Source organism: Electrona antarctica (assembly GCF_951216825.1).
Source record: "Electrona antarctica genome assembly, contig: scaffold_93, whole genome shotgun sequence".
NCBI classification, from domain to species: domain Eukaryota; kingdom Metazoa; phylum Chordata; class Actinopteri; order Myctophiformes; family Myctophidae; genus Electrona; species Electrona antarctica.
In genome coordinates this window covers 152,038-178,931 of record NW_027638165.1, presented here as the reverse complement: position 1 = coordinate 178,931, position 26,894 = coordinate 152,038, and the positions used below count along the sequence as shown (strand labels likewise).

Sequence of the window (26,894 nt, the reverse complement as noted above, 5' to 3'; positions counted from 1 at the left end):
TCACATGCCTTCGTCGTAGTTGTAGGTGGGAGCTGCGGAGTACTGCTGGTTCTGGTTCTGGCTCTGGTTCTGCGTCACGGCGCCCTGCGCTGCTCCCATGGCTGCCTGCTGCGCCGCCTGTTGCACGTGAGGGTTCTTCCAGGCTCCGGTGGTCCACTCCTCCTGAGCCTTGGACATGCTGCCCCCCCCGCCCCGGTAGAAGTTATGGACCTGAAGAACATTATTACATTATTACAATTATGGACCTGAAGAACATTATTACATTATTACAGTTATGGACCTGAAGAACATTATTACATTATTACAGTTATGGACCTGAAGAACATTATTACATTATTACAGTTATGGACCTGAAGAACATTATTACATTATTACAGTTATGGACCTGAAGAACATTATTACATTATTACAGTTATGGACCTGAAGAACATTATTACATTATTACAGTTATGGACCTGAAGAACATTATTACATTATTACAGTTATGGACCTGAAGAACATTATTACATTATTACAGTTATGGACCTGAAGAACATTATTACATTATTACAGTTATGGACCTGAAGAACATTATTACATTATTACAGTTATGGACCTGAAGAACATTATTACATTATTACAGTTATGGACCTGAAGAACATTATTACATTATTACAGTTATGGACCTGAAGAACATTATTACATTATTACAGTTATGGACCTGAAGAACATTATTACATTATTACAGTTATGGACCTGAAGAACATTATTACATTATTACAGTTATGGACCTGAAGAACATTATTACATTATTACAGTTATGGACCTGAAGAACATTATTACATTATTACAGTTATGGACCTGAAGAACATTATTACATTATTACAGTTATGGACCTGAAGAACATTATTACATTATTACAGTTATGGACCTGAAGAACATTATTACATTATTACAGTTATGGACCTGAAGAACATTATTACATTATTACAGTTATGGACCTGAAGAACATTATTACATTATTACAGTTATGGACCTGAAGAACATTATTACATTATTACAGTTATGGACCTGAAGAACATTATTACATTATTACAGTTATGGACCTGAAGAACATTATTACATTATTACAGTTATGGACCTGAAGAACATTATTACATTATTACAGTTATGGACCTGAAGAACATTATTACATTATTACAGTTATGGACCTGAAGAACATTATTACATTATTACAGTTATGGACCTGAAGAACATTATTACATTATTACAGTTATGGACCTGAAGAACATTATTACATTATTACAGTTATGGACCTGAAGAACATTATTACATTATTACAGTTATGGACCTGAAGAACATTATTACATTATTACAGTTATGGACCTGAAGAACATTATTACATTATTACAGTTATGGACCTGAAGAACATTATTACATTATTACAGTTATGGACCTGAAGAACATTATTACATTATTACAGTTATGGACCTGAAGAACATTATTACATTATTACAGTTATGGACCTGAAGAACATTATTACATTATTACAGTTATGGACCTGAAGAACATTATTACATTATTACAGTTATGGACCTGAAGAACATTATTACATTATTACAGTTATGGACCTGAAGAACATTATTACATTATTACAGTTATGGACCTGAAGAACATTATTACATTATTACAGTTATGGACCTGAAGAACATTATTACATTATTACAGTTATGGACCTGAAGAACATTATTACATTATTACAGTTATGGACCTGAAGAACATTATTACATTATTACAGTTATGGACCTGAAGAACATTATTACATTATTACAGTTATGGACCTGAAGAACATTATTACATTATTACAGTTATGGACCTGAAGAACACAACCTTAGTTAGCCTTAGTTAGCCTTGGACATGCTGCCCCCCCCGCCCCGGTAGAAGTTATGGACCTGAAGAACACAATCTTACCTTAGTTAAAGCGATAAAGGACAAGGGGCCACAGTGAACATCAGTATGTTAGGGTCCATTTGGTTAACAGAAGGTTAAAGGTAATCTTACCTTAGTTAAAGCGATAAAGGACAGTGTCGCCACAGCAGTAAACATGATGGTAGGAATCAGCATCACGACAGCAGAACCGATGTTGGTGCTGAAGAAGGTGATGGTGGCCAGCCAGCCACTAGAGGGAGACAGAGCGCAACAGGGTAAATTAGTCTATGTTAAGAACAGGACTGGTATAATGGTGTGTTTACACGGGCAGACGGAAAGATACAGTCTGCCATTCACTGTCAATGGAAGCACAGCGACATGAAGATACAAAGATACAGTCTACCATTCACTGTCAATAGAAGCACAGCAACATGAAGATACAAAGATAGTCTACCATTCACTGTCAATAGAAGCACAGCGACATGAAGATACAAAGATAGTCTACCATTCACTGTCAATAGAAGCACAGCAACATGAAGATACAAAGATACAGTCTACCATTCACTGTCAATGGAAGCACAGCAACATGAAGATACAAAGATACAGTCTGCCATTCACTGTCAATGGAAGCACAGCGACATGAAGATACAAAGATACAGTCTACCATTCACTGTCAATAGAAGCACAGCGACATGAAGATACACAGCTCTGCTGTCTATAAAAGGCTGAGTTCCACCTGGGCTCAGTGTCTCCATTTGTTTGTAGCGCTGTCCCTGCAGCCTCCATGTTTGTAGTTCTGTCCCTGCAGCCTCCATGTTTGTAGTACTGTCCCTGCAGCCTCCATGTTTGTAGTACTGTCCCTGCAGCCTCCATGTTTGTAGTCCTGTCCCTGCAGCCTCCATGTTTGTAGTCCTGTCCCTGCAACCTCCATTTTTGTAGTCCTGTCCCTGCAACCTCCATGTTTGTAGTCCTGTCCCTGCAGCCTCCATGTTTGTAGTCCTGTCCCTGCAGCATCCATGTTTGTAGTCCTGTCCCTGCAGACTCCATGTTTGTAGTCCTGTCCCTGCAGCCTCCATGTTTGTAGTTATGTCCCTGCAACCTCCATGTTTGTAGTCCTGTCCCTGCAGCCTCCATGTTTGTAGTCCTGTCCCTGCAGCCTCCATGTTTGTAGTCCTGTCCCTGCAACCTCCATGTTTGTAGTCCTGTCCCTGCAGACTCCATGTTTGTAGTCCTGTCCCTGCAGCCTCCATGTTTGTAGTTCTGTCCCTGCAACCTCCATGTTTGTAGTCCTGTCCCTGCAGCCTCCATGTTTGTAGTCCTGTCCCTGCAGCATCCATGTTTGTAGTCCTGTCCCTGCAGACTCCATGTTTGTAGTCCTGTCCCTGCAGCCTCCATGTTTGTAGTTATGTCCCTGCAACCTCCATGTTTGTAGTCCTGTCCCTGCAGCCTCCATGTTTGTAGTCCTGTCCCTGCAGCCTCCATGTTTGTAGTCCTGTCCCTGCAGCCTCCATGTTTGTAGTCCTGTCCCTACAGCCTCATGTGTTATCTCCCTTTTTGATTGTTCCCAGAGCAAACTTTATCATTTAGTTTATTATTCACCTACTAATGTAAGTTATGTTGTATATGCTCTGCCTGGGACAGGAAGACAGAGGCCTCTATTGACGATATTCAGACCGCGGCCATCTTGTCAGCGAAGTGCCAGCAAGGTGCTAACTAGGTGCAACTTCCCATAGACAGCCCATTCATCCAAACAGAACAGTCCTGTCTAATTGTATTAAACAACGCCAAACTCACTGACATTGCAGCTGTAGGGAAAGCTTGAATTATCCTCTTTCAATCTGTAAAGTTTTTGTTTCATAAAAATCCACCAAAGACTTGTTATGAGCTACTTCCTGTCAAGACATTCTGTTACTTTTTGTATCAGAGTTTGGGAGTGCTCGTTCGATATCACTCAACAGCCCATGCGTACCACCTGTTTTGAATTTGCACATAATGCAGGAGGCAGCAGGAGGTTGCTTTACTAAAAACGAGCGCTTCCAAACTCCAATACTCACCTGCAAGGAATTTCTTGACAGGAAGTAGCTCATAACATGTCTACGGTGGATTTTTATGAAACAAACTCTTTGCAGATAGAGAATAATTCAAGCTTTTTGCACAGCTGCAATGTTGGTGAGTTTGACCTTGTTTAATACAATTAGATAGGACTGTTCTGATTGGATGAATGGGCTGTCAGTGGGAAGTTGCATCTAGTTAGCACCTTGCTGGAAAGATGGTCGCGTTCTGAATATCGTCAATACACAGTCAGGCACCACGTAGGCAGAACCTTGTTAAGCTCACTAGGCTAAGGGCTGTTTGCTGCTCACTAGGTGGGCTAAGGGCTGTTTGCTGCTCACTAGGTGGGCTAAGGGCTGTTTGCTGCTCACTAGGTGGGCTAAGGGCTGTTTGCTGCCTGCTGCCACAGGTAGTTTTAACTAATATAAGTTGTTAGAGTATTAGGTTGGCAGGCTTTTGTTTTGCTACTAACTCCAAGTTAATAATAATCATAATAGTCTTACCACACTCCCCAGCCAGGTATTATAATAATCATAATAATCATAATAATCATAATAATCATACTAATAATAATAGTCTTACCACACTCCCCAGCCATGTATTATAATAATCATAATAATCATAATAATCATAATCATAATAATCATAATCATACTAATAATAATAGTCTTACCACACTCCCCAGCCAGGTATTATAATAATCATAATAATCATAATAATCATAATAATCATAATCATAATCATACTAATAATAATAGTCTTACCACACTCCCCAGCCAGGGATTCCAACACACTGGATAATACTGATCACAACCTGAGCCATGAAGACGAAGAAGAATGCCATGTAGTTGAAGGAGCTGTCTGTCCTGAAACACACACAAAAATAATACAATAATAGGATTCCATGTGACCTGTATGTGACCTTTCTGCGTTTAGTAAACACATCAGATTCCAATCTGGATCTGAACACAGATCTGATTCAGGCTGGATTCAGCTGCCAGTCTGAACACAGATCTGTGACAGATCCCATCTGGTCACTTGCAGAAGCAGTGTGAAGGTCGGGCCAAAAGATCAGATTTTAGAAATAAATCAGATTTGACTGGTTGTGACTGCAGTCTAAATGATGTCATGCAGTCTAAATGATGTCATGCAGTCTAAATGATGTGACTGCAGTCTAAATGATGTCATGCAGTCTAAATGATGTCATGCAGTCTAAATGATGTGATGCAGTCTAAATGATGTCATGCAGTCTAAATGATGTCATGCAGTCTAAATGATGTCATGCAGTCTAAATGATGTGATGCAGTCTAAATGATGTCATGCAGTCTAAATGATGTCATGCAGTCTAAATGATGTGATGCAGTCTAAATGATGTCATGCAGTCTAAATGATGTCATGCAGTCTAAATGATGTGATGCAGTCTAAATGATGTGATGCAGTCTAAATGATGTCATGCAGTCTAAATGATGTCATGCAGTCTAAATGATGTGATGCAGTCTAAATGATGTGATGCAGTCTAAATGATGTGATGCAGTCTAAATGATGTGATGCAGTCTAAATGATGTCATGCAGTCTAAATGATGTGATGCAGTCTAAATGATGTGATGCAGTCTAAATGATGTGATGCAGTCTAAATGATGTGATGCAGTCTAAATGATGTGATGCAGTCTAAATGATGTGATGCAGTCTAAATGATGTGATGCAGTCTAAATGATGTGATGCAGTCTAAATGATGTGATGCAGTCTAAATGATGTCATGCAGTCTAAATGATGTGATGCAGTCTAAATGATGTGATGCAGTCTAAATGATGTGATGCAGTCTAAATGATGTCATGCAGTCTAAATGATGTGATGCAGTCTAAATGATGTGATGCAGTCTAAATGATGTCATTCTAAATGATGTCATGCAGTCTAAATGATGTCATGCAGTCTAAATGATGTGATGCAGTCTAAATGATGTGATGCAGTCTAAATGATGTGATGCAGTCTAAATGATGTCATGCAGTCTAAATGATGTGATGCAGTCTAAATGATGTGATGCAGTCTAAATGATGTGATGCAGTCTAAATGATGTGATGCAGTCTAAATGATGTGATGCAGTCTAAATGATGTGATGCAGTCTAAATGATGTGATGCAGTCTAAATGATGTGATGCAGTCTAAATGATGTCATGCAGTCTAAATGATGTGATGCAGTCTAAATGATGTGATGCAGTCTAAATGATGTGATGCAGTCTAAATGATGTGATGCAGTCTAAATGATGTCATGCAGTCTAAATGATGTGATGCAGTCTAAATGATGTGATGCAGTCTAAATGATGTGATGCAGTCTAAATGATGTCATGCAGTCTAAATGATGTGATGCAGTCTAAATGATGTGATGCAGTCTAAATGATGTCATGCAGTCTAAATGATGTGATGCAGTCTAAATGATGTCATGCAGTCTAAATGATGTGATGCAGTCTAAATGATGTGATGCAGTCTAAATGATGTCATGCAGTCTAAATGATGTGATGCAGTCTAAATGATGTGACTGCAGTCTAAATGATGTCATGCAGTCTAAATGATGTGATGCAGTCTAAATGATGTCATGCAGTCTAAATGATGTCATGCAGTCTAAATGATGTCATGCAGTCTAAATGATGTCATGCAGTCTAAATGATGTGATGCAGTCTAAATGATGTGATGCAGTCTAAATGATGTCATGCAGTCTAAATGATGTGATGCAGTCTAAATGATGTGATGCAGTCTAAATGATGTCATGCAGTCTAAATGATGTGATGCAGTCTAAATGATGTGATGCAGTCTAAATGATGTGATGCAGTCTAAATGATGTCATGCAGTCTAAATGATGTGATGCAGTCTAAATGATGTGATGCAGTCTAAATGATGTGATGCAGTCTAAATGATGTGATGCAGTCTAAATGATGTCATGCAGTCTAAATGATGTGATGCAGTCTAAATGATGTCATGCAGTCTAAATGATGTGATGCAGTCTAAATGATGTGATGCAGTCTAAATGATGTGATGCAGTCTAAATGATGTGATGCAGTCTAAATGATGTCATGCAGTCTAAATGATGTGATGCAGTCTAAATGATGTGATGCAGTCTAAATGATGTGATGCAGTCTAAATGATGTCATGCAGTCTAAATGATGTGATGCAGTCTAAATGATGTCATGCAGTCTAAATGATGTGATGCAGTCTAAATGATGTGATGCAGTCTAAATGATGTCATGCAGTCTAAATGATGTCATGCAGTCTAAATGATGTGATGCAGTCTAAATGATGTGATGCAGTCTAAATGATGTGATGCAGTCTAAATGATGTGATGCAGTCTAAATGATGTGATGCAGTCTAAATGATGTCATGCAGTCTAAATGATGTCATGCAGTCTAAATGATGTCATGCAGTCTAAATGATGTCATGCAGTCTAAATGATGTCATGCAGTCTAAATGATGTCATGCAGTCTAAATGATGTGATGCAGTCTAAATGATGTGATGCAGTCTAAATGATGTCATGCAGTCTAAATGATGTGATGCAGTCTAAATGATGTGATGCAGTCTAAATGATGTCATGCAGTCTAAATGATGTCATGCAGTCTAAATGATGTGATGCAGTCTAAATGATGTGATGCAGTCTAAATGATGTCATGCAGTCTAAATGATGTGATGCAGTCTAAATGATGTGATGCAGTCTAAATGATGTGATGCAGTCTAAATGATGTCATGCAGTCTAAATGATGTGATGCAGTCTAAATGATGTCATGCAGTCTAAATGATGTGATGCAGTCTAAATGATGTCATGCAGTCTAAATGATGTGATGCAGTCTAAATGATGTCATGCAGTCTAAATGATGTGATGCAGTCTAAATGATGTGATGCAGTCTAAATGATGTCATGCAGTCTAAATGATGTCATGCAGTCTAAATGATGTCATGCAGTCTAAATGATGTCATGCAGTCTAAATGATGTCATGCAGTCTAAATGATGTGATGCAGTCTAAATGATGTGATGCAGTCTAAATGATGTCATGCAGTCTAAATGATGTCATGCAGTCTAAATGATGTCATGCAGTCTAAATGATGTGATGCAGTCTAAATGATGTGATGCAGTCTAAATGATGTCATGCAGTCTAAATGATGTGATGCAGTCTAAATGATGTGATGCAGTCTAAATGATGTCATGCAGTCTAAATGATGTCATGCAGTCTAAATGATGTGATGCAGTCTAAATGATGTGATGCAGTCTAAATGATGTCATGCAGTCTAAATGATGTCATGCAGTCTAAATGATGTCATGCAGTCTAAATGATGTGATGCAGTCTAAATGATGTGATGCAGTCTAAATGATGTCATGCAGTCTAAATGATGTCATGCAGTCTAAATGATGTGATGCAGTCTAAATGATGTCATGCAGTCTAAATGATGTCATGCAGTCTAAATGATGTCATGCAGTCTAAATGATGTGATGCAGTCTAAATGATGTGATGCAGTCTAAATGATGTGATGCAGTCTAAATGATGTCATGCAGTCTAAATGATGTGACTGCAGTCTAAATGATGTGATGCAGTCTAAATGATGTGATGCAGTCTAAATGATGTGATGCAGTCTAAATGATGTCATGCAGTCTAAATGATGTGATGCAGTCTAAATGATGTGATGCAGTCTAAATGATGTGATGCAGTCTAAATGATGTCATGCAGTCTAAATGATGTGCTGCAGTCTAAATGATGTCATGCAGTCTAAATGATGTTATGCAGTCTAAATGATGTGATGCAGTCTAAATGATGTGATGCAGTCTAAATGATGTGATGCAGTCTAAATGATGTCATGCAGTCTAAATGATGTCATGCAGTCTAAATGATGTGATGCAGTCTAAATGATGTGATGCAGTCTAAATGATGTCATGCAGTCTAAATGATGTGATGCAGTCTAAATGATGTGATGCAGTCTAAATGATGTGATGCAGTCTAAATGATGTGATGCAGTCTAAATGATGTGATGCAGTCTAAATGATGTCATGCAGTCTAAATGATGTGATGCAGTCTAAATGATGTCATGCAGTCTAAATGATGTGATGCAGTCTAAATGATGTGATGCAGTCTAAATGATGTCATGCAGTCTAAATGATGTCATGCAGTCTAAATGATGTCATGCAGTCTAAATGATGTCATGCAGTCTAAATGATGTGATGCAGTGTTGCGTGTGGCCATGACATCACTCACACACACACACACACTCAAGTCATTCAATCATTGTCTGTGCCTAATCTTGTCTCTCCTCCCCACTCAGACTGACACACCCAGGCTGGCACACCTGCAGCAGATTCCCCAATCACCCTCTGCTGCAGCCCTCTGCTATAAAAGCCATGCCAGCTCAGTGTCAAGGCAGACACAGACCCAGCAACAGCTCAGTCACAATCCATGCCAATACTTTGCAGTTAAACTTTATTTAGTTTAGTTTGGCCTGGGGATGGCCGGCAGTTATAGTTTTCGTTCTCATTAGTTATTTGGTTTAAGTTAGGGGAGGGGGGAAACGGCTTCGACGTCCCTATAGGGGGTGGCCTGGGCCCCCCTCATTCTCCTGTTTTGGCCGGCATCTCCAGGTCTCCTTTCTTTCTCCTGATTTGGTAAAGTACCTAACAGTATGTGTTTTGTTTGATATTTTGTTTGTTGATTTAATACTTATGTGGGGAAGTGGTTAATAAAAACCGTTTAAACTTGTCCACTTTTGTGATGTCTTTCCTTATGTTGGGGTCTCCAGTTTGAGCCACTTGTATTATACATACTTTGTTTGGAGACCGCAACATAATGGGGGCTCGCCGAAACTATAGATCTGTTATATTTCCTTAAACTTTGAAATTAATTGAATTTGTTGGTGTGCATATTTGATTTTTTTTTTTTAAAGGTTTGGATTTATTTTGTCCACCTTAATTAATCGGCTTTAGGCTATCTTTTGTTTGCAAATTATTTTCAGTATTTAACTGAGTATACTGAGTTTCTGAAATTTGTAACTTGCCTAGGTTTGTGCACACCCCTAATTAGGACATCACTTATTGAGAACTGGTTTGAGCAGGTTTTATTTTCTTGCTGGTCTGTGTCTCATCGTTTTGGCTTATTTGCCTTATATTGTATTGCGAGTGGTTTTTTGTGGTGGTCTTTGTGACCTTAAGCCTACACTACTTTTGTAAACTTTTGTGCTCTTTTTGTCGCTTTGCGGTGAAATTTTCCATACAATTGGTAAAAGCCATAATCCAAAATGGAGTTTAAGTTGGCGGATTTTGTTAAGCAGCCTTCCCTTGATGTTTTCCATAAATGCACAAAGGGGGATTTAATTGATATTGCTGATCACTACAATATCAAAGTCCAAAGTACTAAAGCAAAAAAGACACTAAAGCCTGAGTTATGGGCAGCATTGTTTGAACAAGGGGTTTTGCCTGACCCTGGTGCTGCTGAATCAGCTGGAAAACCAGCTGATTCTGATGACAGCATTAGGAGGTTGGAATTGGAGCTAGAAATGCGCCGCCTAGACCTGCAGTTTAAGGAGCAGGAACATTCAGCCAAGCTTAAAGAGCAGGAGCTAAGGCTCAATGTTCAAATTAGGCAGATGGAGTTGGAGGAGCAGACCAAACGAGAAATACAGTTGAAAGAGTTAGAGCTTAAGCATGCCTCTCCTCGTGTCATTGGTGCCCCTGATTTTGATGTTAACAAATGCATCCGTATGATTCCTCCATTCAATGTTAAAGATGTGGACAAGTACTTTACTCTTTTCGAACGTACAGCTGATGCGTTGAAATGGCCCAAGAAGTTTTGGCCATTATTGTTGCAATGTGTGCTAACTGGGAAAGCCCAGGAGGCCTATGCCTCGTTATCACCAGATGACTCTCTTGATTATGAGAAGGTTAAAGGTGCGGTACTCAGGGCTTTTGAGTTGGTCCCCGAAGCCTACAGGCAGAAGTTCCGCAGGTTTAAGAAAACTGACAATCATACATTTGCAGAGTTTGGCCGAGAGAAGGAGGCCCTATTTGACCGATGGTGTCAGTCATCAAAGGTCACAGAGTTTGATCAGCTGCGTGAGCTCATCTTACTAGAAGAGTTTAAGAACTGCCTATCAGATAGGATTGCAACCTATGTTAATGAGCAAAAGGCTACTACTCTTTCTGCTGCAACTGTCCTTGCGGACGAGTATGTGCTCACCCACAAGGACAGTTTTGACAAGACTAATGTGTCCTCGGAGCGTAGTTCCAATCCTCCATGGCGGAAGCCTAACTCTTCCCACTCAGACAAATCAGATTCTTCTCACATAGTCTCAGCAAAATTCTTTGCTAAACGGGAGGGTGAGGGGAAGCCAGACAAGTCAGAGGGTGGGGAGGGGGCTACAGAAAGGCCTACTTGTAACTATTGCAAAAAAGTTGGCCACACCATAAATAAATGCTATGCTCTCAAAAACAAGAATCAGCCACCTAAAACTGTTGCTTTGATTAAAAGTCAGTCTTCCTCAGTGCCACCTGTTGCAGTAGAGCCGGTGCGCATTCCTGACCCTGAATTTCAGCCTTTTCTGATGAAAGGTTTTGTCTCTCTGACAGAAGGGGGCCCTAAGGTACCTGTTGATATCATCAGGGACACTGCGTCCAATCAGTCTGTAATTCTAGAGCACGTGTTGCCATTTTCGGAAAAGTCTGCAGTTAAATCTGATGTGCTGGTGAGGGGGTTTGATATGCAGTTCGTGGGCCTGCCGCTCCATAACATTTTTCTTGATTCTGATTTGGTCAAGGGGTGTGTTAAGGTTGGGCTCCGTGCTCAACTCCCGATCGAGGGGGTCACTCTTCTCTTGGGCAATGATTTGGCTGGTGGTAAAATGCTCATTACTCCAGAGGTAATTGCTGTTCCTCTGCCGGAGAACTCTGACGATTTGGCATTGAAATTTCCCAAAGTGTTTTCAGTCTGTGCTATGACACGGGCAATGGCTGAGCGTCAGAAGCTGGAGGCTGAGGTGGAGCTGTCTGACAGTTTTCTGGTGGACTGTTCAGCTGCTCCACCTGCCTCTCCAGGGGCCCCTACCCGTTCTGTTGTTTTGCCTCAAATTGACTCGAAAATATGCATGTCACGTGAGCAGCTAGTTGCTGATCAAAAACGGGATGCGACACTAGCTCCTCTCTTTGAAAGCGTTGTTTCAGGAGAGGCGTTGGAAGATTTGTCAACAGGGCTTTTCCTGAAAAGCGAGGTGCTCATGCGTAAGTGGACACCTCCGCGGCTGTCTGGCCATGATGTTTGGGGGGTGGTGGAACAGATTGTTATCCCTCAGACATACCGAGGTGAGGTGTTGAAACTAGCACATGATAACCCGCTTTCTGGTCACCTGGGGATTAACAAGACTTTTGATCGTATCTTGCGGTACTTTTTCTGGCCAGGCCTAAAGGGTGATGTGCGTCAACATTGCAAAACGTGTCATGTATGCCAGGTGGCTAAAAAGCAGTTCATCTCTCCATACCCACTTTATCCAATCCCTGTTATTGGTGAACCGTTCGAGCATGTGCAAATTGATTGTGTTGGGCCTTTGCCTCGCACTAAGAGTGGTAACAAATTCCTCTTAACTATAATGTGCACAGCGACTCGTTTTCCTGAGGCCATCCCGTTGCGTTCCATTACAGCCCCAGCTGTTGTTAAGGCCTTGGTCAAATTCTTCTCTATTTTCGGTTTACCTAGGGTGGCCCAGTCTGACCAGGGTTCAAACTTCATGTCACGAGTTTTTGCGCAGGTCATGAAACAACTTAACATCACTCATGTGTGTTCGAGTGCTTATCACCCAGAAAGTCAGGGAGCCATCGAGCGTTTCCATAGGACATTAAAGTCTATGTTGCGTACCTACTGCTTTGAGTACGAAAAAGACTGGGATGACGGTGTTCATCTCCTCCTCTTTGCCGCTCGTGAGGTGGTACAAGAATCCCTCGGCTTTAGTCCCGCCGAACTGGTGTTTGCACACACAGTCAGAGGGCCCCTGAGGCTTTTGCAGGAGAAGTGGCTGGGCGACAGCAAACCTCAAAATCTGCTTGACTATGTGTCCAAATTCCGTTTCAAACTTCACCGTGCTTGTGAATTGGCTAAAGAAAACATGACCGTTGCCCAGGGAAAAATGAAAAGGTGGTTTGACAAGGATGCAAAAAGCAGGAGTTTTAGTCCCGGTGATAAAGTTCTGGTTTTGTTGCCCATTCCTGGCTCTGCTTTGCAGGCACGTTATGGTGGCCCTTATCTGGTCAAAAAGAAGGTTGGCGATCGAGACTACATCATTGACACCCCTGAACGTCGGCGACGGAGTAGGCTGTGTCATATTAATATGTTGAAGCCTTATTTTGACAGAGAGCCTCAGCCTGATTCCAACCCTTCTGATGGCACAGAGGTCAATGTGCCACCCGAGTTGTCAAGTGGAGATGGTGATCCTGACAAGGTAACTCTGGCACTGTCTAGCAATGCCAGTGTTCCTCCCTCTGAATCTCAGGACGACCAAGATGATATTGTAGGTATCTCCACTGATGTTACTCATGGACGACTTAGGAATTCAGAAATGCTTACTAAACTTCATGATTGTCTTCCAAATTTGGTTCAGTCTCAACGTGAGGATGTGATCAGCTTAATTGGCTCTAATGCAACTCTCTTTTCAGACGTGCCGACCCGTACGCATGTGTTGCAGCATGACATTGATGTTGGTAATTCCCCGCCAATTAAACAACACGCATATCGCGTTAATCCCGAAAAAAGGCTTCGTCTCCAAAAGCAGGTGAACTACATGCTGGAAAATGGCATAGCTGTACCTAGCACAAGTGCTTGGAGTTCACCTTGCCTTTTGGCTGCAAAGTCTGATGGCTCGGATCGCTTTTGCACCGATTATCGAAAGGTGAACGGGGTCACAAAACCTGACTGTTATCCTCTGCCTAGGATAGATGACTGTGTTGATAAAGTTGGTTGTGCCGAATATGTCACTAAACTCGATCTACTAAAAGGTTATTGGCAGGTGCCGTTAACACCTAGGGCTCAAGCTATATCTGCCTTTGTGACCCCTGACGCTTTTCTAGAGTACACTGTAATGCCGTTTGGTGTTCGAAACGCTCCAGCAACGTTCCAGCGTTTGGTCAACACAGTTTTGTCGGGTTTATCGGGCTGCGAGGCTTATTTGGATGACATTTGCATTTATTCCACAACGTGGGACGAACACATCCAACAACTTCGTGAAGTATTTGGCAGGTTGAGTGAGGCCAATCTCACTTTAAATCTTGCCAAATGTGAGTTCGGGCAGGCTACAGTGACATACCTCGGCAAAATTGTGGGTCGAGGTCAAGTTAAGCCTGTCCATTCTAAGGTGGAAGCCATCCTCTCGTTTCCTCATCCTGTCACTCGCCGTGGTCTAATGCGGTTTCTAGGAATGGCAGGATATTATCGAAGTTTCTGCAAAAACTTTTCTGCCGTTGCAGCCCCGTTAACCGACTTGTTGAGCCCGAAAGTACGCTACAAATGGTCTCCGAGCTGTCAGCATTCTTTTGATTGTATTAAAGCCTTGCTAACTAATGCTCCAGTTCTTGCTGCACCGGCGTTCGAGCGGCCATTTAAACTCGCTGTGGATGCATGTGATGCGGGGGCGGGTGCGGTCCTACTTCAAGATGGGGATGATGGGATTGAGCACCCGGTCTCGTATTACTCCAAAAAATTCAATCGGCATCAACGTGTGTATTCCACAGTGGAAAAAGAAGCGCTAGCGCTTATTTTGGCCCTAAAGCATTTCGAGGTTTATGTGGGTTCCTCCAGTGAGCCTACCCTCGTTTTTACTGATCACAACCCTCTCGTTTTCCTGAACCAGATGCGGAACACAAATCGAAGGTTAATGAGGTGGTCTATTTTCATGCAGTATTTCAATGTGGAGATCAGGCATATCCGTGGCAAGGATAATGTCCTGGCCGACACATTGTCACGCTCTTTTTCTGATGAGTGAATCACCTCACGTTGCACTCCCGGTATTCACCATCATATGGTGGGGGTGTTGCGTGTGGCCATGACATCACTCACACACACACACACACTCAAGTCATTCAATCATTGTCTGTGCCTAATCTTGTCTCTCCTCCCCACTCAGACTGACACACCCAGGCTGGCACACCTGCAGCAGATTCCCCAATCACCCTCTGCTGCAGCCCTCTGCTATAAAAGCCATGCCAGCTCAGTGTCAAGGCAGACACAGACCCAGCAACAGCTCAGTCACAATCCATGCCAATACTTTGCAGTTAAACTTTATTTAGTTTAGTTTGGCCTGGGGATGGCCGGCAGTTATAGTTTTCGTTCTCATTAGTTATTTGGTTTAAGTTAGGGGAGGGGGGAAACGGCTTCGACGTCCCTATAGGGGGTGGCCTGGGCCCCCCTCATTCTCCTGTTTTGGCCGGCATCTCCAGGTCTCCTTTCTTTCTCCTGATTTGGTAAAGTACCTAACAGTATGTGTTTTGTTTGATATTTTGTTTGTTGATTTAATACTTATGTGGGGAAGTGGTTAATAAAAACCGTTTAAACTTGTCCACTTTTGTGATGTCTTTCCTTATGTTGGGGTCTCCAGTTTGAGCCACTTGTATTATACATACTTTGTTTGGAGACCGCAACATGCAGTCTAAATGATGTGATGCAGTCTAAATGGTGTGATGCAGTCTAAATGATGTCATGCAGTCTAAATGATGTCATGCAGTCTAAATGATGTGATGCAGTCTAAATGATGTCATGCAGTCTAAATGATGTGATGCAGTCTAAATGATGTCATGCAGTCTAAATGATGTGATGCAGTCTAAATGATGTGATGCAGTCTAAATGATGTGATGCAGTCTAAATGATGTGATGCAGTCTAAATGATGTGATGCAGTCTAAATGATGTGATGCAGTCTAAATGATGTGATGCAGTCTAAATGATGTCATGCAGTCTAAATGATGTCATGCAGTCTAAATGATGTCATGCAGTCTAAATGATGTGATGCAGTCTAAATGATGTCATGCAGTCTAAATGATGTCATGCAGTCTAAATGATGTGATGCAGTCTAAATGATGTGATGCAGTCTAAATGATGTGATGCAGTCTAAATGATGTCATGCAGTCTAAATGATGTGATGCAGTCTAAATGATGTGATGCAGTCTAAATGATGTGATGCAGTCTAAATGATGTCATGCAGTCTAAATGATGTGATGCAGTCTAAATGATGTGATGCAGTCTAAATGATGTGATGCAGTCTAAATGATGTGATGCAGTCTAAATGATGTGATGCAGTCTAAATGATGTCATGCAGTCTAAATGATGTGATGCAGTCTAAATGATGTGATGCAGTCTAAATGATGTGATGCAGTCTAAATGATGTGATGCAGTCTAAATGATGTCATGCAGTCTAAATGATGTGATGCAGTCTAAATGATGTGATGCAGTCTAAATGATGTCATGCAGTCTAAATGATGTGATGCAGTCTAAATGATGTGATGCAGTCTAAATGATGTTATGCAGTCTAAATGATGTGATGCAGTCTAAATGATGTGATGCAGTCTAAATGATGTCATGCAGTCTAAATGATGTCATGCAGTCTAAATGATGTCATGCAGTCTAAATGATGTTATGCAGTCTAAATGATGTCATGCAGTCTAAATGATGTGATGCAGTCTAAATGATGTGATGCAGTCTAAATGATGTGACTGCAGTCTAAATGATGTGACTGCAGTCTAAATGATGTGATGCAGTCTAAATGATGTGATGCAGTCTAAATGATGTGATGCAGTCTAAATGATGTCATGCAGTCTAAATGATGTGATGCAGTCTAAATGATGTGACTGCAGTCTAAATGATGTGATGCAGTCTAAATGATGTGATGCAGTCTAAATGATGTGATGCAGTCTAAATGATGTGATGCAGTCTAAATGATGTGATGCAGTCTAAATGATGTGATGCAGTCTAAATGATGTCATGCAGTCTAAATGATGTCATGCAGTCTAAATGATGTGATGCAGTCTAAATGATGTGATGCAGTCTAAATGATGTGATGCAGTCTAAATGATGTGATGCAGTCTAAATGATGTCATGCAGTCTAAATGATGTGATGCAGTCTAAATGATGTGATGCAGTCTAAATGATGTGATGCAGTCTAAATGATGTGATGCAGTCTAAATGATGTGATGCAGTCTAAATGGTGTGATGCAGTCTAAATGATGTGATGCAGTCTAAATGATGTGATGCAGTCTAAATGATGTCATGCAGTCTAAATGATGTGATGCAGTCTAAATGATGTGATGCAGTCTAAATGATGTCATGCAGTCTAAATGATGTGATGCAGTCTAAATGATGTGATGCAGTCTAAATGATGTGATGCAGTCTAAATGATGTGATGCAGTCTAAATGATGTGATGCAGTCTAAATGATGTCATGCAGTCTAAATGATGTCATGCAGTCTAAATTATGTGATGCAGTCTAAATGATGTCATGCAGTCTAAATGATGTGATGCAGTCTAAATGATGTCATGCAGTCTAAATGATGTCATGCAGTCTAAATGATGTGATGCAGTCTAAATGATGTCATGCAGTCTAAATGATGTGATGCAGTCTAAATGATGTGATGCAGTCTAAATGATGTCATGCAGTCTAAATGATGTGATGCAGTCTAAATGATGTGATGCAGTCTAAATGATGTGATGCAGTCTAAATGATGTCATGCAGTCTAAATGATGTGATGCAGTCTAAATGATGTCATGCAGTCTAAATGATGTCATGCAGTCTAAATGATGTGATGCAGTCTAAATGGTGTTATGCAGTCTAAATGATGTCATGCAGTCTAAATGATGTCATGCAGTCTAAATGATGTCATGCAGTCTAAATGATGTGATGCAGTCTAAATGATGTGATGCAGTCTAAATGATGTGATGCAGTCTAAATGATGTGATGCAGTCTAAATGATGTCATGCAGTCTAAATGATGTGATGCAGTCTAAATGATGTGATGCAGTCTAAATGATGTGATGCAGTCTAAATGATGTCATGCAGTCTAAATGATGTCATGCAGTCTAAATGATGTGATGCAGTCTAAATGATGTCATGCAGTCTAAATGATGTCATGCAGTCTAAATGATGTGATGCAGTCTAAATGATGTCATGCAGTCTAAATGATGTCATGCAGTCTAAATGATGTCATGCAGTCTAAATGATGTGATGCAGTCTAAATGATGTGATGCAGTCTAAATGATGTCATGCAGTCTAAATGATGTGATGCAGTCTAAATGATGTGATGCAGTCTAAATGATGTCATGCAGTCTAAATGATGTCATTCTAAATGGTGTTATGCAGTCTAAATGATGTCATTCTAAATGATGTCATGCAGTCTAAATGATGTGATGCAGTCTAAATGATGTGATGCAGTCTAAATGATGTGATGCAGTCTAAATGATGTGATGCAGTCTAAATGATGTCATGCAGTCTAAATGATGTGATGCAGTCTAAATGATGTCATGCAGTCTAAATGATGTGATGCAGTCTAAATGATGTGATGCAGTCTAAATGATGTCATGCAGTCTAAATGATGTGATGCAGTCTAAATGATGTGATGCAGTCTAAATGATGTGATGCAGTCTAAATGATGTGATGCAGTCTAAATGATGTCATGCAGTCTAAATGATGTTATGCAGTCTAAATGATGTCATGCAGTCTAAATGATGTGATGCAGTCTAAATGATGTGATGCAGTCTAAATGATGTGATGCAGTCTAAATGATGTGATGCAGTCTAAATGATGTCATGCAGTCTAAATGATGTCATGCAGTCTAAATGATGTCATTCTAAATGGTGTTATGCAGTCTAAATGATGTGATGCAGTCTAAATGATGTGATGCAGTCTAAATGATGTCATGCAGTCTAAATGATGTGATGCAGTCTAAATGATGTCATGCAGTCTAAATGATGTCATGCAGTCTAAATGATGTGATGCAGTCTAAATGATGTTATGCAGTCTAAATGATGTGATGCAGTCTAAATGATGTCATGCAGTCTAAATGATGTGATGCAGTCTAAATGATGTCATGCAGTCTAAATGATGTGATGCAGTCTAAATGATGTGATGCAGTCTAAATGATGTCATGCAGTCTAAATGATGTCATGCAGTCTAAATGATGTCATGCAGTCTAAATGATGTCATGCAGTCTAAATGATGTGATGCAGTCTAAATGATGTCATGCAGTCTAAATGATGTCATGCAGTCTAAATGATGTGATGCAGTCTAAATGATGTGATGCAGTCTAAATGATGTGATGCAGTCTAAATGATGTCATGCAGTCTAAATGATGTGATGCAGTCTAAATGATGTGATGCAGTCTAAATGATGTGATGCAGTCTAAATGATGTCATGCAGTCTAAATGATGTGATGCAGTCTAAATGATGTGATGCAGTCTAAATGATGTGATGCAGTCTAAATGATGTCATGCAGTCTAAATGATGTGATGCAGTCTAAATGATGTGATGCAGTCTAAATGATGTGATGCAGTCTAAATGATGTGATGCAGTCTAAATGATGTCATGCAGTCTAAATGATGTCATGCAGTCTAAATGATGTGATGCAGTCTAAATGATGTGATGCAGTCTAAATGATGTGATGCAGTCTAAATGATGTCATGCAGTCTAAATGATGTGATGCAGTCTAAATGATGTGATGCAGTCTAAATGATGTGATGCAGTCTAAATTATGTCATGCAGTCTAAATGATGTGATGCAGTCTAAATGATGTGATGCAGTCTAAATGATGTGATGCAGTCTAAATGATGTGATGCAGTCTAAATGATGTCATGCAGTCTAAATGATGTCATGCAGTCTAAATGATGTCATGCAGTCTAAATGATGTGATGCAGTCTAAATGATGTGATGCAGTCTAAATGATGTCATGCAGTCTAAATGATGTGATGCAGTCTAAATGATGTCATGCAGTCTAAATGATGTCATGCAGTCTAAATGATGTGATGCAGTCTAAATGATGTGATGCAGTCTAAATGATGTGATGCAGTCTAAATGATGTGATGCAGTCTAAATGATGTGATGCAGTCTAAATGATGTGATGCAGTCTAAATGATGTGATGCAGTCTAAATGATGTCATGCAGTCTAAATGATGTCATGCAGTCTAAATGATGTGATGCAGTCTAAATGATGTCATGCAGTCTAAATGATGTGATGCAGTCTAAATGATGTGATGCAGTCTAAATGATGTGATGCAGTCTAAATGATGTCATGCAGTCTAAATGATGTCATGCAGTCTAAATGATGTGATGCAGTCTAAATGATGTCATGCAGTCTAAATGATGTGATGCAGTCTAAATGATGTCATGCAGTCTAAATGATGTGATGCAGTCTAAATGATGTGATGCAGTCTAAATGATGTCATGCAGTCTAAATGATGTGATGCAGTCTAAATGATGTCATGCAGTCTAAATGATGTCATGCAGTCTAAATGATGTCATGCAGTCTAAATGATGTGATGCAGTCTAAATGATGTCATGCAGTCTAAATGATGTGATGCAGTCTAAATTATGTCATGCAGTCTAAATGATGTCATTCTAAATGATGTGATGCAGTCTAAATGATGTGATGCAGTCTAAATGGGGCCCAGATAAATCTGATTCAAATCTGATTTATTTCTCAAATCTGATCGTTTTGGGATTGTTTAGTATAATTAATAGTATACTTACTTAAAGGCCTTGTAGATGGTCTGAACCAACACATATTAATAGTATACTTACTTAAAGGCCTTGTAGATGGTCTGAACCAACACATATTAATAGTATACTTACTTAAAGGCCTTGTAGATGGTCTGAACCAACACATATTAATAGTATAATTATTACTTACTTAAAGGCCTTGTAGATGGTCTGAACCAACACATATTAATAGTATACTTACTTAAAGGCCTTGTAGATGGTCTGAACCAACACATATTAATAGTATACTTACTTAAAGGCCTTGTAGATGGTCTGAACCAACACATATTAATAGTATACTTACTTAAAGGCCTTGTAGATGGTCTGAACCAACACATATTAATAGTATAATTATTACTTACTTAAAGGCCTTGTAGATGGTCTGAACCAACACATATTAATAGTATACTTACTTAAAGGCCTTGTAGATGGGTCTGAACCAACACACGTAGGAACACGGCGTAAACAGGATCAGCCACAGGATGGCCATGCCAAAGTTGGTGGCTCCGCCCCCACCGCACATCCACGCCAGGCAGCCAATGAGATTCACCGCCAACGTAGCGCTATTCACTGTTGAACAGCAACACGTCATCAAAGACAAACCCAGCATGGATATCGTCTCCGTCATATATATACATGTATATGTATATACATATACATGTATATATATATACATATACATACATATATATGTATATATTAGGGATGTCCCGATAGCGATTTTTCCCGATCCGGTATTTATATTTTATATGCCATAATATCATAATAGTATAATATCCCAAATCACAGACAATTTCCAGTCTAATATCATGATATGGATATAATATTGATACTAGGGACGTCCCGATCACGTTTTTTGGCTCCCATTCCGATCATTTGAAAATGACGTGATCGGCCCCAATTTCCAATCACCCGATCCGATCGGGACAACCCTAATATATATATATATATATATATATATATATATATATATATATATATGTGGTCTCTGTCGGGTCCAGAACTGTTACTTTTCATGATTCTAATTAAAAAACAGCTAAAATAGCAGATCTACAGATCTATCTAAGCTCAAACGGCATTGCTTTGCTTCGTGTACCGAGCTTGCAGATCTACTACTTTTTATGCTTTTGTGTGACGCTGTATTACTACTGCTATAGAGTCTATGGATCTAATAAAGTATTACTACTGCTATAGAGTCTATGGATCTAATAAAGTATTACTACTGCTATAGAGTCTATGGATCTAATAAAGTATTACTACTGCTATAGAGTCTATGGATCTAATAAAGTATTACTACTGCTATAGAGTCTATGGATCTAATAAAGTATTACTACTGCTGTTCTAGAGTCTATGGATCTAATAAAGTATTACTACTGCTGTTCTAGAGTCTATGGATCTAATAAAGTATTACTACTGCTATAGAGTCTATGGATCTAATAAAGTATTACTACTGCTATAGAGTCTATGGATCTAATAAAGTATTACTACTGCTGTTCTAGAGTCTATGGATCTAATAAAGTATTACTACTGCTGTTCTAGAGTCTATGGATCTAATAAAGTATTACTACTGCTATAGAGTCTATGGATCTAATAAAGTATTACTACTGCTGTTCTAGAGTCTATGGATCTAATATAGTATTACTACTGCTGTTCTAGGAGTCTATGGATCTAATAAAGTATTACTACTGCTGTTCTAGAGTCTATGGATCTAATAAAGTATTACTACTGCTGTTCTAGGAGTCTATGGATCTGATAAAGTATTACTACTGCTGTTCTAGAGTCTATGGGTCTAATATAGTATTACTACTGCTGTTCTAGGAGTCTATGGATCTAATAAAGTATTACTACTGCTGTTCTAGAGTCTATGGATCTAATAAAGTATTACTACTGCTGTTCTAGGAGTCTATGGATCTGATAAAGTATTACTACTGCTGTTCTAGGAGTCTATGGATCTGATAAAGTATTACTACTGCTGTTCTAGGAGTCTAGGGATCTAATAAAGTATTACTACTGCTGTTCTAGGAGTCTAGGGATCTAATAAAGTATTACTACTGCTGTTCTAGGAGTCTAGGGATCTAATAAAGTATTACTACTGCTGTTCTAGGAGTCTAGGGATCTAATAAAATATTACTACTGCTGTTCTAGGAGTCTATGGATCTGATAAAGTATTACTACTGCTGTTCTAGGAGTCTAGGGATCTAATAAAGTATTACTACTGCTGTTCTAGGAGTCTAGGGATCTAATAAAGTATTACTACTGCTGTTCTAGGAGTCTAGGGATCTAATCAAGTATTACTACTGCTGTTCTAGGAGTCTAGGGATCTAATAAAGTATTACTACTGCTGTTCTAGGAGTCTATGGATCTAATAAAGTATTACTACTGCTGTTCTAGGGATCTAATAAAGTATTACTGTTCTAGGGATCTAATCAATGTATTATTTCAGAACTTACATTTAAGTTCAAGTTGTAGAACCTAGAGGTGGAAATGTAACACATGTAGTTATGATTTGTGTTAAGCAGGGTTTGTGTCATACTGTGATGTTAACTTGTTAAGCAGGGTTTGTGTCATACTGTGATGTTAACTTGTTAAGCAGGGTTTGTGTCATACTGTGATGTTAACTTGTTAAGCAGGGTTTGTGTCATACTGTGAGAGTGGAAACCTGCCACACCAGATTGTTACATTCAGTAGGGTTAGCAGTAGGTTGTTACATTCAGGGTTAGCAGTAGGTTGTTACATTCAGGGTTAGCAGTAGGTTGTTACATTCAGGGTTAGCAGTAGGTTGTTACATTCAGGGTTAGCAGTAGGTTGTTACATTCAGGGTTAGCAGTAGGTTGTTACATTCAGGGTTAGCAGTAGGTTGTTAGATTCCGTAGGGTTAGTGATATAATGTAAAGTAGGGTTAGTGTTATAATGTAGGGTTTGTGTCATACTGTGAGAGAGGTAAAGGTAAACCTGCCACACTAGATTGTTTACTTTCAGCAGGGTTTCCGTGTGAGAGAGAGGTAAAGGTAAACCTGCCACACCAGATTGTTTACATGCATAATATTTTGGGTAAAACAACGTGACGCTGACGCAGCATTAATGTCCAGGTGGCAGTGGAGGGGTTAACATCGTTAACACAGTGGAGGGGTTAACATCGTTAACTCAGTGGAGGGGTTAACATCGGAGCTTAAAGCTGTTTTCACACAATCCTGGGGAGAGCCCCGAACTGAGCCCCAACCTTGGGTGAGGCAGTATAGAGACCAGCATTACTGCAAGGCCCTCTCGCCAAGCCCACCTAGAGTATGGGTTAGGGTTATTCCTCAGTGGGAATAGAACCCATGTGAGGGTCACATGTTCTCCCCGTGTCCTCTAGGGTAGGTACCCTCACATGTTCTCCCCGTGTCCCCTAGGGTAGGTATACCCTCACATGTTCTCCCCGTGTCCCCTAGGGTAGGTACCCTCACATGTTCTCCCCGTGTCCCCTAGGGTAGGTACCCTCACATGTTCTCCCCGTGTCCCCTAGGGTAGGTACCCTCACATGTTCTCCCCGTGTCCCCTAGGGTAGGTACCCTCACATGTTCTCCCCGTGTCCCCTAGGGTAGATACCCTCACATGTTCTCCCCGTGTCCTCTAGGGTAGGTACCCTCACATGTTCTCCCCGTGTCCCCTAGGGTAGGTATACCCTCACATGTTCTCCCCGTGTCCCCTAGGGTAGGTACCCTCACATGTTCTCCCCGTGTCCCCTAGGGTAGGTACCCTCACATGTTCTCCCCGTGTCCCCTAGGGTAGGTACCCTCACATGTTCTCCCCGTGTCCCCTAGGGTAGGTACCCTCACATGTTCTCCCCGTGTCCCCTAGGGTAGATACCCTCACATGTTCTCCCCGTGTCCCCTAGGGTAGGTACCCTCACATGTTCTCCCCGTGTCCCCTAGGGTAGGTATACCCTCACATGTTCTCCCCGTGTCCCCTATGGTAGGTACCCTCACATGTTCTCCCCGTGTCCCCTATAGGGTAGGTACCCTCACATGTTCTCCCCGTGTCCCCTAGGGTAGGTACCCTCACATGTTCTCCCCGTGTCCCCTAGGGTAGGTACCCTCACATGTTCTCCCCGTGTCCCCCTAGGGTAGGTACCCTCACATGTTCTCCCCGTGTCCCCTAGGGTAGGTACCCTCACATGTTCTCCCCGTGTCCCCTAGGGTAGGTACCCTCACATGTTCTCCCCGTGTCCCCTAGGGTAGGTACCCTCACATAAACCATGCAATAATCTTGGTCTCGAACACAGATCCAGATAGTACCTAATAGATAGTAGATCTACAAACACTCACAGATCCAGAGATAGTAGATCTTCTTGCACAGACCACGGTGTTGATCTGGGATCTCGTTGAAGTCCTGGTAGAAACACGGCCTCAGTGGGATGAACCGCGGCAGGGGAGGGAAGTTGTTCTCTGTCCAAAAACAACACACACTTTAACACACTCCTGATCCACACTTTAACACATTCCTGATCCACACTTTAACACACTCCTGATCCACACTTTAACACACTCCTGATCCACACTTTAACACACTCCTGATCCACACTTTAACACACTCCTGATCCACACTTTAACACACTCCTGATCCACACTTTAACACACTCCTGATCCACACTTTAACACACTCCTGATCCACACTTTAACACACTCCTGATCCACACTTTAACACACTCCTGATCCACAGTCTATGGCTGCATTCGAATTGCTAGGGTTGTTCCCTACTCCCTACTCCCCATACGGGGACCCAGACTCAGTGGACTCAAATAGTGATTAATTCGGACAATACTCCCTGTATGGGGAGCACCGACTCTGACGTCAATATCGGTAGAGGGCGCTATAGGTCCGCGGGTTCATGTACTTTTTATTTGCATTGTAATCCCCCATAGGGTTCAGATCGCCTCAAAAAGAACTGTATGAAAAATAAACAAATCATCCCGGCCGTTTCACTCATTTGGATATGAAGAATCAACTGACTACAAAAAAACAGTCAAAACGCTGCTGCTGAAATGATGATAAAAAGGTTATTCTTTTAAAATAACATAGGCCTATGATTATTATCAATACATTAATATTATATCCATTATCCAGCAATATGAAAACAGTGCACCACCTTGACAATATGAAAATATCAGCAGCATGATTATGAACCCCCACTAATCCTGGGGGGGGGGGGGGGGATACGGCAAAAATAGCCGATCTATAAGCAACGCGACGTCCGTGTTGTGAGCTTGTAGATCGGGTACTTTTGGTAAAGAATTACCAAAAGTAGCCGATCTACAAGCTCTGCTCACATTAAAATACGGACGTTAACAGAAACAGCAGTCCAATAAATTACTGCCTACATAATGAAGTTGTAATGTATTTAGCGCAATTCAATGAAATAATGTTAGATAACATATATTTTTTAATGTCAGGAATTAATTAATATTAATAAAACATATGTTCGGAGACACAATTAATGTCTCACATGCATGTACAAAATATATATTGGACTTTAGCACATAGCTTTACAACCTCACCAACCTTAATCCAAAAACTATTCAAATATAAGGCCTTCTACACTACAGCAAGCAACTCATTCCTCTCCTAACGTCATGCGCTGGGCCTGGGTGATATGAATGAATCAGATTAGTAATACTATTGCAAATGCAAATGAATTGTTTTATTATAAATAAATAAAACAAAACAATTGCAAATAAATGCACAGATCATTTGTCTCGAGATCTGTAGCTTCGAGATCCGCCAGGGAAGAAAAGAGAGGGGAAACGAAAGTTTAAAAAGTACATTTGTGTTGATTTCTTTCGCTGGTTCAACTTCTGCCTCTTCTGAGTTGGAGCGCAATAAGCGCATGCCATGCAGAAGCAGCGCACGTGCGCGCAAACGCGTGCTTTGTGCGCTCAAGGGCGAGCTTGCGCAATGCATTATGGGGCAGATTTGCTTCGCTGTGTTTTTGTAGTGACCATCGGATGGTCCCTACAATTCCCGGTGCATTGTGGGATACTTCAGTCCACTACATTAGGGTGCAAAAATGCTCACTACATATTCGGACACTATAACAAAATGGCGGAACCCCAAAGTAGTGCACTATATGGGGCATAGGGAATGAATTCGAACGCAGCCTATGAGTTTCCTCACAACACAGTGACACATTAGGAGTGACATGGTAGTGACATCTTACCTGCCAT

General features: G+C 40.6%; 1 protein-coding gene across 1 annotated transcript; it reads right to left on the bottom strand.

The window, feature by feature from the left end:
- On the bottom strand, window positions 1-26,894 carry scamp5a (secretory carrier membrane protein 5a; the record flags this gene model as incomplete). Its single annotated transcript, XM_079531229.1, has 6 exons — window positions 1-210; window positions 2,041-2,158; window positions 4,725-4,826; window positions 21,106-21,262; window positions 25,000-25,119; window positions 26,888-26,894. The coding sequence occupies 6 exons, from the start codon at window positions 26,892-26,894 to the stop codon at window positions 1-3; spliced, it is 714 nt and encodes a 237-aa protein (XP_079387355.1).